This window comes from Arabidopsis thaliana, chromosome 2 (genome assembly GCF_000001735.4).
Source record: "Arabidopsis thaliana chromosome 2, partial sequence".
Taxonomy (NCBI): Eukaryota; Viridiplantae; Streptophyta; class Magnoliopsida; order Brassicales; family Brassicaceae; genus Arabidopsis; species Arabidopsis thaliana.
The window spans coordinates 2,313,486-2,326,987 of record NC_003071.7 but is presented as its reverse complement, the minus strand read 5'-3'; the positions used below and the strand labels follow the sequence as shown (position 1 = coordinate 2,326,987).

The following is a 13,502-nucleotide window of genomic DNA, read 5'->3' as shown; positions in this document are numbered from 1 at the left end:
TCTATAGATTGACCCGCGGTGTACCGCGTTGATATTTTTGTTAGAAAGTTAGAAATTTTTTATTTTAATTAATATTATTTATATAAATAATATATTTAAGAGGTAGATCTTTTTTTGTCATCTAGATTTTATTAAAAACCATGAAGGATATTTGGAAGATTACAACCATATGCTAGCAGAAAACAAAGATATCTCTGGAGTCTAAAGCCCTATGTAAGGGAAGCAAAGAAACAATACTACAAGGCTACAAACCGATACAAACATATAATGAAAGCAGAAGAACCCCACTACAAGAACAGACCAAAACAAAACACTCGACCAAATGGGACCATAAACCAACCCAACAAGGAAAGCATACTTCAAGAGATCCTTTGATAGTACATATCGAAGATGCCCGTGGCCAACCATCGATAATCTAATCCTCCTCTAAAGATGCCAAACTGCCTAAAAGTAACAGAACTCCTATGCTAATCTTCATAATCCGCAAAGACAGAACCACACATGGAACCTCACACTTTCTTCCGGATACGGTGACGTCGGAGACAAGGCGACATTTTACACCTAGATAGAAGCAAAACCATAGGACCAGATCTCGATCAGATCTGAAATGCAGAGACAAGGAGCAAAAAATCCACACCGGGTAACACCATTCTCGAAGAATCAGGAGCAGCAGAAGATCGAACCAGAGTGAACCAAAGAAATCTCCCAAGAATACAAAAGAACTTGTAGGCCAGATAATCACCACAACGAGCATTCGTTCATTCATCAAAAAGCATAAAATGGGAATCCCATCTTCTATCCAAAACAGCCAGAGACAAAACGAAACTTAAACAACTAAAACCGGAAAGACATTGCCTTTTCAACATCCCAGACCGTCGAAGAAGAAGAGAAGCTAAACGATACTATCTCTGAAACTGTTACAGCCAACTCAAGAACCCAACAAAAGCGATTCCGTCTAACCCTAACAAAAAGGCTATGAAGAAAGGTTGGAAAGTCTGCTTACCGGACTAGCAAAACAGAGTGAGACAAACAACCACGGATCCGCTACAAGCAACAGGAAACATAATGAGACCAGAGCCTTCGCCGACACTTTATAAGACAGAGCATCCAATAGATCCACAGATCTCGGAGTCCCAAGCAAACAACTCTCATTGGAGAAGCTGACTGCCGACCACGCTGCAAGCCTCGCCGAGAAAATTAATATTATTTTGTTTGTGGTTTGGATTTTTTTAAGAGTTAATAAAGATTTAAAACTTGTATTATTTATAGATTGACCCGCGGTGTACCGCGTTGATATTTTTGTTAGAAAGTTAGAAATTTTTTATTTTAATTAATATTATTTATATAAATAATATATTTAAGAGATAGATCATACGCCTATATTTTTATTAAATAAAAAATTGAATTTTTGCTTTTAAGATGAAATATAGATACATGCTATTTTTTTTTTTTTTTATGTATAATACTATGATACTGGTGACCAGAGGGGAAGTAATATAATAGTCATTTTTATCTCCTTTCTGGAATTCAAGAGCTTCTTATTTCTCGTTGATTCATCATGTTTTGTATTCTTCATTGTTGATGTCATGGTTCTAATTAGTAAATTATCAACCATACAGAGCTCTAAACTTATTAGTAATATTTGAGATTACATATGTAAAAAACTCAAGATGATAGCTAACGTTTTCCTCCCAAATTTAGCATATTGAGCTTCTAAGTTTATGCCAGTTTCAATTACTAAAGCCAAATTTAGATGATATGTGCAGAATTAACTGCTATTGTTTGTGAGGTTTATGTACAACTTTCAAAAGTTAGCAAATAGAGGCTGTTAGGTTTCATTAGTCTTGTAAATTGGTTTGAGATTTGAGACTGGAGGAGACAACTTACAAGAAACATGATAGTTTTTCTCACTTGCAAATTTTCAATCATAAGAGGAATAATAATCCATCACTACATATATAGTTGCTAAATGACCCAACCTAGAACCATAATTTATTCTCTTAAAGAAAGAAAAAAAAAGACAGCCGATGGGGAACATATGCCGTACATACTAACTCATAAAGAAACAAGCAAGCTCACGAAAACACGGAATTTCTCGAGTCCAGTCGTCGATCAAGACTCTAATTCTTGCTGTTAAGGTCTTTGAACACCGGGCTGTCCAGTGCAACGCCCATTGCATTCAAACCATTGTCCACATATATGGTTGCACCGGTTATGGCAGAGGCCAATGGAGATGCCAAGAAGGCTGCTGCATTCCCAACTTCATCTACATCATCGCCATTTATAAAGCGTAAGATTCCAAGAAAAAACAAGCACAAGAGAGGTGATGGTTTGAAGGAAATGAACCTGCGGTCAGTGTTTTCTGAATAGGCCCATTATTGTAGGAATACTCAATCATGGTGTCTATGAACCCAATGGCTTTTGCTGCTCGGCTTCCCAAAGGACCTGAAACCCAAACAGTAGTACTCTTTTATAATTTCAAAAGACGAGGCGTGTTATTTGTACCACGAGGCGTGTAAGAGGGAAAGATGGATTACCCGCAGAGATGGTGTTGACCCTAATGTTTGATTTCCTTCCAGCTTCATATGCAAGCACCTATGTTGAAAACACAGTTTGGACTAAGAGACTTCTAACCGATACATCTTTGAGTTTACGAAACAGAATTGTAAACTCACCCGTGTGTCACTCTCTAGTGCAGCTTTGGCAGAACTCATACCTCCACCATACCTGCACAGAATGAAAGAGATACTTGTGAGAATGTGTTGACATCGTTATGTGTGTGCATTAGTTTGTTCCTTTGAATAACTTGTGAAGAAGCCATCCTTACCCAGGAATGATTCTTTCAGAGGCAATGTAAGTAAGAGATATTGAAGCACCTCCTAAATCATCATAGAGAACCAAATAAGAAAACATATTTACAAGGAATAAAGAGACATACGAAATTTGTTACATGCCTGGGTTCATAATTGGCAGAAAATGCCTCAGCAAGGAAACAAAGGAGTAACTCGAAGCAGAGATAGCAGCGAGATAGCCTTTCCTTGATGTCTCCAGAAGAGGTTTGCTAACCTAAACCCACATGTGAACACCATTAGGAAATAGTTTGTATACAACACAATGCACTTACTGTAACCAATAATCGATACGAGTTCTCTACCTCTGGGCCATTTGCAAGGGAATGGACAAGAATGTCAATGCTTCCAAAATCTTTTTTCACACATTCAGCAGCTTCCTGATTTAAGCAACAAAAAGCATTAAGGAGTAACACATGTTAACTTGCAGGCGTGTTTGTGTATCTCTAATCTATACCTGTACGGTCCAGTTTGACGATCCTGCATATCGCTTATTCGTTTTCACATCTTCAGGCACATCTTCAGGATTGTCAAACACAGCATCCAAAGCATAAACCTTCTTAATCTCCATCAATGACCCGTCAGGCAACCTGAATATACATGGATGGAAAAATTAATGTCCCATTACATAAAACCAGACAAGATCATGTTGTAAGTCCTTACACTCGTGACTGGTCGAATTTTCCACGTCTCAAGCTTGTCTCAAATATATTAAGTGCCTAGTAGACCATCCATTCATAGGTTAGTATAATTTAGCAATGAAGGAAACTAAAAGCAGCTGAACCAAAAATGACTTACAGGAACCCAAGTCCCAACCAATATTTCAGCTCCAGCAGCAGCAAGAGATTTTGCTATGGCCCAACCATAGCCATTATCATCAGCTATACCAGCAATGAAAGCTCTTTTCCCTGTACCATTTACACTTGCTTAGTTCAGATAGCACCAAGTCTTCTCTGAATTCAAAGAAAGATATGCCAACCAACCTCTCAAATCAATTGGAAGCCCTGAAGGAGCCTTGTTTTCACTGGATTCAGACATTGCCCTTGTGGAAAAAGAAAAGGGTCTCTTACAAGTTGGAACAGCACTGTGGTTTCTCAAACATCCAAGGTTTGATAATTGGCGAGTGCATGAAAGTTTATCCCATGAAGCGTTTCCAGGATTGGCACCAACAATGTAGGTTCCTGCTTTAAGAATTTTGCTAGGCGAAGACATGCTCGGCCTTCGTGTAGCAATTTGTAAGCTTGAAGCTGCTGTAGCCGCCATTCTCACAACCTTTCTAATTTTTTCTTCTACTAAAACAACAAATCCAGAAACATTGTAAGAAAGACCACATATGAAACAAAATTTAAGAATCAGATCAAACCTAAAGCACAAGTTGACATAAGTTCACTACTTGAAACATTATAACAAGAACCCTAGTTTCCAAAATTTCAAGCACTGCATTAGAGAAATCTCAATCTGCATTTTTCTAATGATTTGGATTAGAGTTAACAAACAAAGTTCAGATTTTTCACATACGTGAGTATAGTTAACAAATTAAAGAAGCAGATCAATGCAGAGAACACGAAACCTAAACGAGAGATAATACAAGTTTCGAATTTTTTGGAGCCCAACAACATCAGAGAAAAACTCAATCAACAGAGATATAAAAACTTCCACAGAAAACCAAAACACATCTGCATTTAACATTCAGAAACTCATCAAACAAACAGAGACGCAAATGGAGAACAAGAGAGAGACAGAGAGAGAAAAAAACCTGTGAGAGCGTGAGAGATAGAGAGCGAGAGAGAGAGACAGAAGTAGGTTTGGTTGATGTGAAGTGATGATATGTAAGAGAGAGGAGCTTCGATGAGATCGAGGTGTTGTTTCTGTGAAGTTTTTAAGTGATATCAGAAGTTTTCGTCTCAATTACAAAACCGATCGGTTCTGTTATAAAAACCGGAATCCTGGTTAACTTTAAACCGTTTCTGAATTTTCGACTTTTTCTCTTCTCACTTTTCCGTTTTTTCCGACAACTTTATTAGATTAACTCAAATAATAAATCAATGCTAAAAAGTATTGTTTACAAAGATAATCATATGTGGTTATATCCGAACATTCCGTATCTAGTGGTCTGTTTTAACATTTACATTTCGAAGCATTAGAGATAAATCAAAAAAATCAAACTCATCACTATCTTCCTGAATCGTCTTTAAGTATGTAGCGAATGTTGGCCATTTTGTTGGAAAATACATCATCTTCATCAGATCTACAGTTTATAAAAAGCGTTACTTTTCGCTTTTCTTGGCCAATCATACATTTCATTGCCCAGACGAGTGCTTCCAGCACACATGGTTGGATGTCCTTCATTTGGTAAAATACAGAACCATCCCATGCCCAAAAACTTGTCACTATCTTTCCAAGAGTCATCAATGAAACAATGATATCCTGAAAGATTTATATTAACCGACTTAACTGCCACTGAGGCTTGAATTTCATTTGCAACCTCCAATCAGGCTAACGTCCAAGCATTGTCTTTGTTTTTCGCTAGTTTGAGAATATCCCTTGGATCTCGATCCATATTTTCGTGAAGTTTTTCATTTTGTGCTTTCCATATGTATCACATAATCCAAGAAAAGCTAAAAATAAAATAATATAAATGTGTTCTCCAAAATAAATGATCTATGTTTACATAGACCGATGAAGATTGGAAAATTCCTGGGACCGTTGGTATTTGTGATAATGTGCAAGTTTAGAGTGCTGGTGGGCATTCAAAAATAGTATTGATTAATTGTTTTCTCTATGACTATCTACAATGACTTATTGAAAATATTAATTCAATAGTTAAATGCTTAAAACTATGTACAATGCAAAAACATATTCAGCACCTCCACCTCAATTTTGAACATTTCACATCATTTCCTCTTTCTTCCTTACTTTAATTTTTTATCACTCCAATGTTTTTTATTAATAAAATTCAACACCCAACCCCACTATTTCTTTTATTCTTATTTTCTTATATCTTATATTTCGTGATGCATAATAATAGTTGTTAAACAAATTAAGTTAAAATATCTATTAAAACTAAATTAAATTAATTAAAAATGACATTATGGTAGAATAATATATAGAATTTATGGCAGAAGAATAAGAAAATTATGGTAGAAATGACATTTTTTTATGTGTCCAAATAAATTGAACCAAGCCTCCATTTATAGAGTTTAAACTAGATTTTAACCCGCGGTACACCGCGGGGACAATTTATTTTTTAAAGATAGTATATATATAAAAATTTGTAAATTGTATCTATCTATAAAATATTTTTATTTTATAGTTTACAACTGTTATTAAGTAACGTCCTGCCAAACCCGTCCCGCAAAACCCATCCTGCAAAAAAAACATTTATTTTATTAATGTTGATCTTATTTATGAATCATTGTCTAAATATTTTAGTCGATGCGGGATGTTGAACCCACACATTTTTCGCTAATTGGTTAATATATGTTCATTTTTAAAATTTTGAATCACAAAATATGACGGATTTTTTTTTGAGATTTTTTAAACTATATATTATATAATGATGTTAAATTTTTTGATATATTAAACTTTTTGTTTAAATATTAATAATGTTTTATAAAGTTTAAATATATAAATAATAATATTTAAAAATATATATATTTTTTGCCTTTTAGGTAATGACATAATAACTCTAAAAGCAAAGATTTAGAAGATTTAAATCGTTAATTAAATATTTTAATTTCTAAATAATTAATGCCAATAGCATGACATTGTAAATAAGTTCAAATACAGGGTTTATTTATTTAGACAAAAAAACGTTTAGTAAGAATAATATTTATTTAAACAAAAAACTTTGTTTTAAAATATTGCTAACAAATACGTTTATGCTAATTTTAAGGGATTAATGTGAAGTTTGTTTGGATTAAATTTGATTGATAATGTAATTGACAATTTAAATTAAGAATTTAAAGTAAAATTAATTATTTTGGAAAAAAAATTAATGCTAATGGCATTGGGTTGTAAATAAGTCCAGTTATAGGATTTATTTGTTAAAATGGCTGCAAAAATGTATATATAGAAGTCATAAATTTTTATATAAGTATATATTTTTAAAAAAAAACTTTTGTATGTAATAATTGATTGTAAAAAGATAAGATGAAATAAAAATCTCCAAGAAAATATAGCAAGTGTCAGCATCTCAATAACAAGTGGCACTCTTCGAAAAAAAATGAAAAAAAAGTTTTGTACAGTACACCCTTCGTTTCTGAGTTTGAAGCACACCTCCCACTCACTTACTAACAAGTGGCACATGTGGGTCCAAAATTTATAAACATGTTGAATTCACGTAAGTTTTTTTAATTATTCAACAGGTGCAATGTGGAGATTCAACAGTTGAATAAATAATTCAACACGTGCACTGTAGATAGTATTATAGAAGAATTAACAGGCACACAACCAGTAATAACATGCCAAATAAAATGTCTCAATTTTAGCGGGCATTGGACTTTCCAAGAGTGGGCTTGGAGAGGCCGTAAAATTTGGGCCAAAATAACAAACTTGGTTTTCACCTATCGTCATTTGCTCCGTATAATATCCTGATTCGATCGTATATTTTTCAGACTTCGTGAAGTGCCAATCCAAAAAATCAGGTTTGTTATTTTTTCTTATGGGTAGTGCAAATACAAAAGGGATATCCTTGGGATCAAGAATATTCTGAATTAAATCTATATTTCAAGTGTTTGTCTGATCATCAATCAAATTCTTGACAAGAAGATATGCTAATGAATATAACCATTGTTTATAGCTGGCCTCGGGGATTAAGCTGGTATCCAGGGATCATTCCATACTGAATTTGATCATCCAGAGCTTATTCGTTTAATAAGCCCTTTGTTAACCAGAGGTTGAGCAGATCCATTGGATCTGGTTTTTGATAATAGCTCCCTTCAAAAACCTTTGCAAATAAGGAATCATGAACCTTAATAAACCGCCATATTTATTTCGCTAATAACCCAGTATTATATCATCCACATCCTGAAAACCAATCCCACTATTAGATTTTCTCTCGCATAACTTCTTCCATGCCATCCATTGCATTTCTTTTGTTTCTCCAGTTGAGCTCAACCAAAGTTTTGCTACTACATTCGTAAGTTTTGACGTTACCAACTTTGGTAATCTAAAATAATACATTACATAAGTAGGCAACGCAGCAGCTACCGATTTAATCATTACTTCTTTACCCCCTCTAGATAAGAATTTTGCCGAACGATTAATTCTTTCTTGTTAGCGCTCTCTCACAAAAGAAGATATCTTAGTTTTGGAGCCTCCTAGGCTTTTCAGTAATCCTAAATAAGAGCCCATGCCCCCTAAATTAGTGATCTCTAGAGTTCTCATAAGTTCGTCTTTCAGTGAATCTTCTTTCTTGTGTCCGAATTGAACCGATGATTTTGTAAAATTTATTCGTTGGCCAAAACCTCTTCATACCTTTTTAATATTCCTAAAACGACAGCGCACTGCTCTTTTTTGTCATTCTGTAAAAGAAAAAGCTATCATCCGAGAATAATTAGTGAGAGATCTAGAGACTTGCTTGTGTTACTTTCATTCCTGTAAAAGTTTTTTTTCTTTTTGCTTTCCGAATATTGGCAACAAAAACTTCTGTACATTATAAATAAATAAGGTGATAACGATCTCTTTGCCTTAAGCCTCTTTCAGAGACTATCAAACTTTCGAGGCTGTCCATTAGTTAGAATCTTATATCGAACCGATGTGACACTTTACATTATCCAAAAAAAACTATTTATCGCAAAAACCAATTTTCTTTAGTAAATGTTCAATAAAAAGCCACTCTATTCGACCATAAGCTTTACTCATGTCTAAAACTATGCCATTGTGGGTTACAGTAAAAAATGTTCCCCATTCCATGTTCTCCTGGAATGGTTTAAGCTTTCTTACCAGTCCAGTGGGAAATCCAATTAGACTTCATCCTGAAACAGAGTTATGCACTAAGTTTGATGAAGCAAAAGTATTTGTTGAAGTTAATCTTTCGCAAGAGGTTCCAAAGTGTTTCAGGTTCAGTATAGAGGATGAAGAAGATGTTAATGTGGAGTTCGTTTATCCTTGGTTGCCTCCTAAATGCTCTTGTTGTAATAAATGGGGTCATCTCGTGGATGTTTGTGTGAGTAAGCCGAAGTCTCCATTGAAGGAGAGAGTCATGGAATTAGAAGAAGGTGAAGTTCTAGCGGTTGTGTCTGACAATGTGATAGTTAGCAAAGTGAATACAAATGTTGAGATACAGAACTCAACTTTGCAACTTTCTGAGGTCGTTGAAAATCAGGAGGTCTCCGACAAGGTGATACCACAAGTCACTCAGTCAGACGGAGATGGTTGGTCCTTAGTCTCTCCAGGGAAAGGAAGTAAAAGTTCTGAAAAATCAAATGGAAAACCTTTAGAGTTCGGCCAAGTAACGCTTTTATCCTCTTCTCGATACTCTGTTTTGAGTGATCATGAGGAGAATGGGGACAAAGAAGAGACAGAGCGTGGGGAACAGGTGGAAGTTTTGGATTCCAACGTGGGGGCTCTGAAGAACTCGGCACCGGAGACGGAGAAAACAGGGGCGCTGAGAGTCAATCTCCCTCGTTCCTCGAAGAGCTCCCATAAAGTACTGTCGGAGACTTTTACTCAAAAAGCAAGAGACAATGTCTCAAGCAATTCGAGCAGAAGAAACTCCAAAAAACTTCATTAAATGATTGGTTTTTTCTGGAATGTGCGCGGATTCAACAAAACAATTAAACATTCTGTAATTCATGATTGGGTCAGACAGGATTCTTTAACTTTTGGGGGTTTAATAGAAACGAGAGTGGATGAAAACAGAGCCAGTCGTATCATATCTAAGGTCTTTCGAGACTGGTCCTCTATGACAAACTATGAACATCATCGTTTAGGAAGAATTTGGGTGGTTTGGAAGAATACGGTTCGAGTTACTCCGGTTTACAAAAGTGGACAATTGATTACTTGCTCTGTTTTGACGGAAGAAAATGCAGAGGATTTTTTTGTCTCTTTTATTTATGCATCGAATTATGTGGATGAACGGAGAGAACTTTGGGAAGATTTGAGGAATCATTACGATTTGCCAATGTTTCGTAATAAAGGTTGGATGATACTGGGTGATTTTAATGAAATTTTGGATGGGGAGGATCATTCAAATTTTGTGAATTCACCATTCATTCCACAGGGCATGCGAGACTTTCAAGACGTCGTAAGATATTGTTCCCTAGCTGATATGAGTTATCACGGGCCAGTGTTTACGTGGTGCAATAAAAGAGAGGAGGGTTTAGTCAATAAAAAATTGGATAGGGTTCTAGTAAATGAAGTATGGACTCGCAAATTTCCTGCGGTTTATAGTATTTTTGAAGCAGGAGGGATTTCGGATCATCTGCGGTGTCGAATAAAGTTTGCTAGTGGAAATACACAACCAAAAGGTCCCTTCAAGTTTAACAATGTTCTTACTACATTGCCTGAATTTCTGCAAATTGTGAAAGATTTTTGGGATGGTACACTTGCACTTTTTCATCCTACCTCTGCAATGTTTCGTTTTTCCAAAAAGCTAAAGGGTCTCAAGCCTATTTTAAAGTCACTTGGTCGAAGTACACTCCATAATCTGTCTGTAAGAGTGGCTGAAGCTTACACATCCTTATGTGAGAAGTAGCAAAAAACTCTGGAAACAGCTTCCTCTCAAGCAATTGCAGAAGAAACTCAAGCTCATACTCATTGGAACTCTCTGGCAGATTTGGAGGAAGGTTATTTGCAGCAAAAGTCTAAGTTGCATTGGTTAGATGTTGGGGACAAGAACAACAAGTATTTCCACAATAGTGTAAAGGCCAGAGTAGCCATGAACTCAATCCGTGAAATTCAGTGTACAGATGGTAGAGTGTGCACGAGTCATGATGATATCAAGGAGGAAGCAGTGCGGTTTTTTAAATCCTTCCTACAGGCTAAGCCAGAGGATTTCGAGGGTTCAAGTGTCGCTGAAATCCAAAATATATTAACCTATCGAAGCTCCACCGTGGATCATGAAAAACTAATGAGAAGTCACTGAGGATGAAATCAAGAAGGTGTTATTCTCTATGCCGCAGCATAAATCTCCGGGTCCAGATGGCTATACAGTTGAATTTTTCAAGACTGCGTGGCCGGTTTTGGGAAGAGACTTGGTTATAGCTATTCAGTCTTTCTTCTTGAAGGGGTTCTTGCCAAAAGGAATAAACACCACGATTCTAGCTTTAATATCCAAGAAGCATGAAGTGAGTGGAATGAAAGATTATCGCCCTATTTCTTGCTGCAACGTTTTATACAAGATAGTCTCAAAGCTTATGGCTAACCGGCTCAAAGAAATTCTCCCTGCATCTATTGCACCAAACCAATCTGCTTTCATTAAAGACCGCTTGATGATGGAGAATCTGTTGTTAGCTTCTGAACTAGTAAAAGACTACCATAAGGAATCAATCTCTAGTAGGAGTGCTCTTAAGATTGATATATCGAAAGCTTTTGACTTTGTGCAGTGGCCTTTTCTGATCAACGTTCTCAAGGCTATTCACTTACCGGAAATGTTTATTCATTGGATTGAGCTTTGCATTGGTACTGCTTCTTTTTCGGTACAAGTAAATGGGGAACTTTCAGGATTTTTCCGTAGTGAAAGGGGTCTTCGACAGGGCTGTTCTTTATCACCGTATCTCTACGTCATCTGTATGAATGTCCTCTCTTGTATGCTTGATAAGGCTGCTGTGGAAAAAAAGATTAGCTATCATCCCCGCTGTCGTAACATGAATCTCACACATTTGTGTTTCGCTGATGATATAATGGTGTTCTCAGATGGTACTTCTAAATCCATACAGGGAACTCTTGCAATTTTTGAGAAGTTTGCTGCCATGTCATGGTTAAAGATTAGTCTAGAGAAATCAACAATCTTCATGGCAGGGATATCTCCTAATGCCAAAACTTCAATTCTTCAACAATTTCCCTTTGAGTTAGGTACCTTACCGGTTAAATATCTCGGTTTGCCATTACTCACCAAGAGAATGACGCAGTCGGATTATCTCCCTCTCGTGGAGAAGATAAGAGCACGAATAACCTCCTGGACCAACCGGTTTTTGTCTTTTGCGGGTAGATTACAATTGATCAAGTCAGTTCTATCTAGTATTACAAACTTTTGGCTCTCTGTTTTTCGGTTACCAAAAGCTTGTCTTCAGGAGATAGAGAAGATGTTTTCAGCTTTTCTGTGGTCTGGGCCAGATCTAAATACTAAGAAAGCAAAAATTGCTTGGTCGGAGGTGTGTAAGCTGAAGGAGGAAGGAGGCTTGGGACTAAAGCCACTAAAGGAGGCGAATGAAGTTAGTTTGCTGAAACTCATTTGGAGAATATTGTCGGCTAGGGACTCTCTGTGGGTAAAATGGGTTAACAAACATTTGATACGCAAAGAAACGTTTTGGTCTGTCAAGGAGAACACGGGGTTAGGTTCCTGGCTGTGGAGAAAAATTCTAAAACAGAGAGATAAAGCTCGTTTGTTTCACCGAATGGAGGTCCGTTCAGGAACTTTCACTTCGTTTTGGCATGATCATTGGTGTCCGCTTGGTAGACTGCATCAACACATGGGGTCTCGGGGAACAATAGATTTGGGAATTCCAAATAATGCGACAGTTGCTGAGGTGATGAATACTCATAGAAGAAAGCGTCACAGAGCAGATTTTCTAAATCAAATTAAGAGCCAAATTGAGCTGGCTAGACAAGATAGAAGCACAGATGGCGATCGCTCACTTTGGAAACAAAAGGAAGATACCTTCAAGAGTTCTTTCTCCTCATCAAAAACTTGGCAACAAATTAGATCCATAAGCCTACGTTGCGATTGGTATCGAGGGGTCTGGTTTTCTGCCTCTACCCCGAAATACTCTTTTGTCACTTGGCTTGCGTTTCACAATCGGCTTACGACGAGTGACAAAATCTGCAAATGGAACTCAGGGGCTCGGTATGATTGTGTGTTCTGTGGTGAGGAGTTGGAGACGAGGGACCACCTCTTCTTCTCGTGTCCCTACTCCTCTCACGTTTGGTTCTCTTTAACAAAAGGTCTCCTTAATGGCAGGAACATCTTGAATTGGAATCTCATCACCCCACATCTTCTTGATTCGTCTAGACCATATCTACACGTCTTCACTCTTCGCTATGCCTTCCAAGCTTCGATCCATAGTCTTTGGAGAGAACGTAACTGCAGGCGACACGGGGAAACTGCTATCCCTGCTGCGAAACTTGCTAAGTTCACTGATAAAACTATGCTAGGAAGATCTCGTTTTCAATCTCTTTGACAATTTTGAATTTCTCTAAACTCATGAAGCATTCATTGTAAAAACAGTCTTTTTTTGGTTGAATATAATTTTACATTCTTTCAAAAAAAAAAAAAAAAATAAGCTTTACTCATGTCTGTTTTAATTGTCATATACTTTTCTTTGTAATATGAGTTCGTCCGCAGTCCATGAAACATCTCTTGTGCAATAATAATAAGGACTTTTTTGAATCTTTGACAAAAAAAATTAGATATAATTTTGTACCCAACAGTATAGAGACTAATTGGTATTAACTACGTTCATTATTAAATGTATGTATACAATTACGCAA

General features: G+C 36.5%; 1 protein-coding gene, 1 non-coding gene and 2 pseudogenes across 5 annotated transcripts; 1 reads left to right on the top strand and 3 right to left on the bottom strand.

Moving 5' to 3' along the window:
- Window positions 1-111: 111 nt before the first annotated feature.
- Window positions 112-1,212, bottom strand: AT2G05995. The gene is made up of 2 exons (NR_143730.1): window positions 1,004-1,212; window positions 112-561 (listed from the first exon to the last, which is right to left on the bottom strand). It is a non-coding gene; the product is annotated as an other RNA (non-coding RNA).
- A 578-nt stretch (window positions 1,213-1,790) lies between these two features.
- MOD1 (NAD(P)-binding Rossmann-fold superfamily protein) lies at window positions 1,791-4,773 on the bottom strand. Of its 2 annotated transcripts, none has more exons than NM_126612.3 (12): window positions 4,606-4,773; window positions 3,833-4,141; window positions 3,648-3,757; window positions 3,513-3,568; window positions 3,307-3,439; window positions 3,155-3,229; window positions 2,955-3,066; window positions 2,828-2,879; window positions 2,676-2,727; window positions 2,538-2,595; window positions 2,347-2,445; window positions 1,791-2,266 (listed from the first exon to the last, which is right to left on the bottom strand). In NM_126612.3, exons 2-12 carry the CDS (start codon window positions 4,110-4,112, stop codon window positions 2,121-2,123), a joined length of 1,173 nt encoding a protein of 390 aa, NP_565331.1. In that variant the 5' UTR covers window positions 4,113-4,141; window positions 4,606-4,773; the 3' UTR covers window positions 1,791-2,120. The 2 variants fall into 2 exon arrangements, with proteins under 2 accessions (NP_565331.1, NP_849940.1); NM_179609.1 differs by having other exon boundaries at window positions 1,842-2,266; window positions 3,833-4,138; window positions 4,606-4,766.
- A 2,509-nt stretch (window positions 4,774-7,282) lies between these two features.
- Window positions 7,283-8,716, bottom strand: AT2G05985 (annotated as a pseudogene; the record flags this gene model as incomplete). Its single annotated transcript has 1 exon — window positions 7,283-8,716.
- A 338-nt stretch (window positions 8,717-9,054) lies between these two features.
- On the top strand, window positions 9,055-13,185 carry AT2G05980 (annotated as a pseudogene; the record flags this gene model as incomplete). The annotated part of the gene is made up of 1 exon: window positions 9,055-13,185.
- Between the last annotated feature and the right edge of the window lie 317 nt (window positions 13,186-13,502).

Bases quoted from the DNA above. Each gene is read 5' to 3' on its own strand.
- MOD1 (NM_126612.3), bottom strand. From the start codon at position 4,112: ATGGCGGCTACAGCAGCTTCAAGCTTACAAATTGCTACACGAAGGCCG. The intron at 3,758-3,832 runs GTTGGTTGGCAT...TAAATGGTACAG, and splicing joins GCTTCCAATTGATTTGAGAG to GGAAAAGAGCTTTCATTGCT. The intron at 3,440-3,512 runs GTAAGGACTTAC...ATGTATATTCAG, and splicing joins AAATTCGACCAGTCACGAGT to GTTGCCTGACGGGTCATTGA.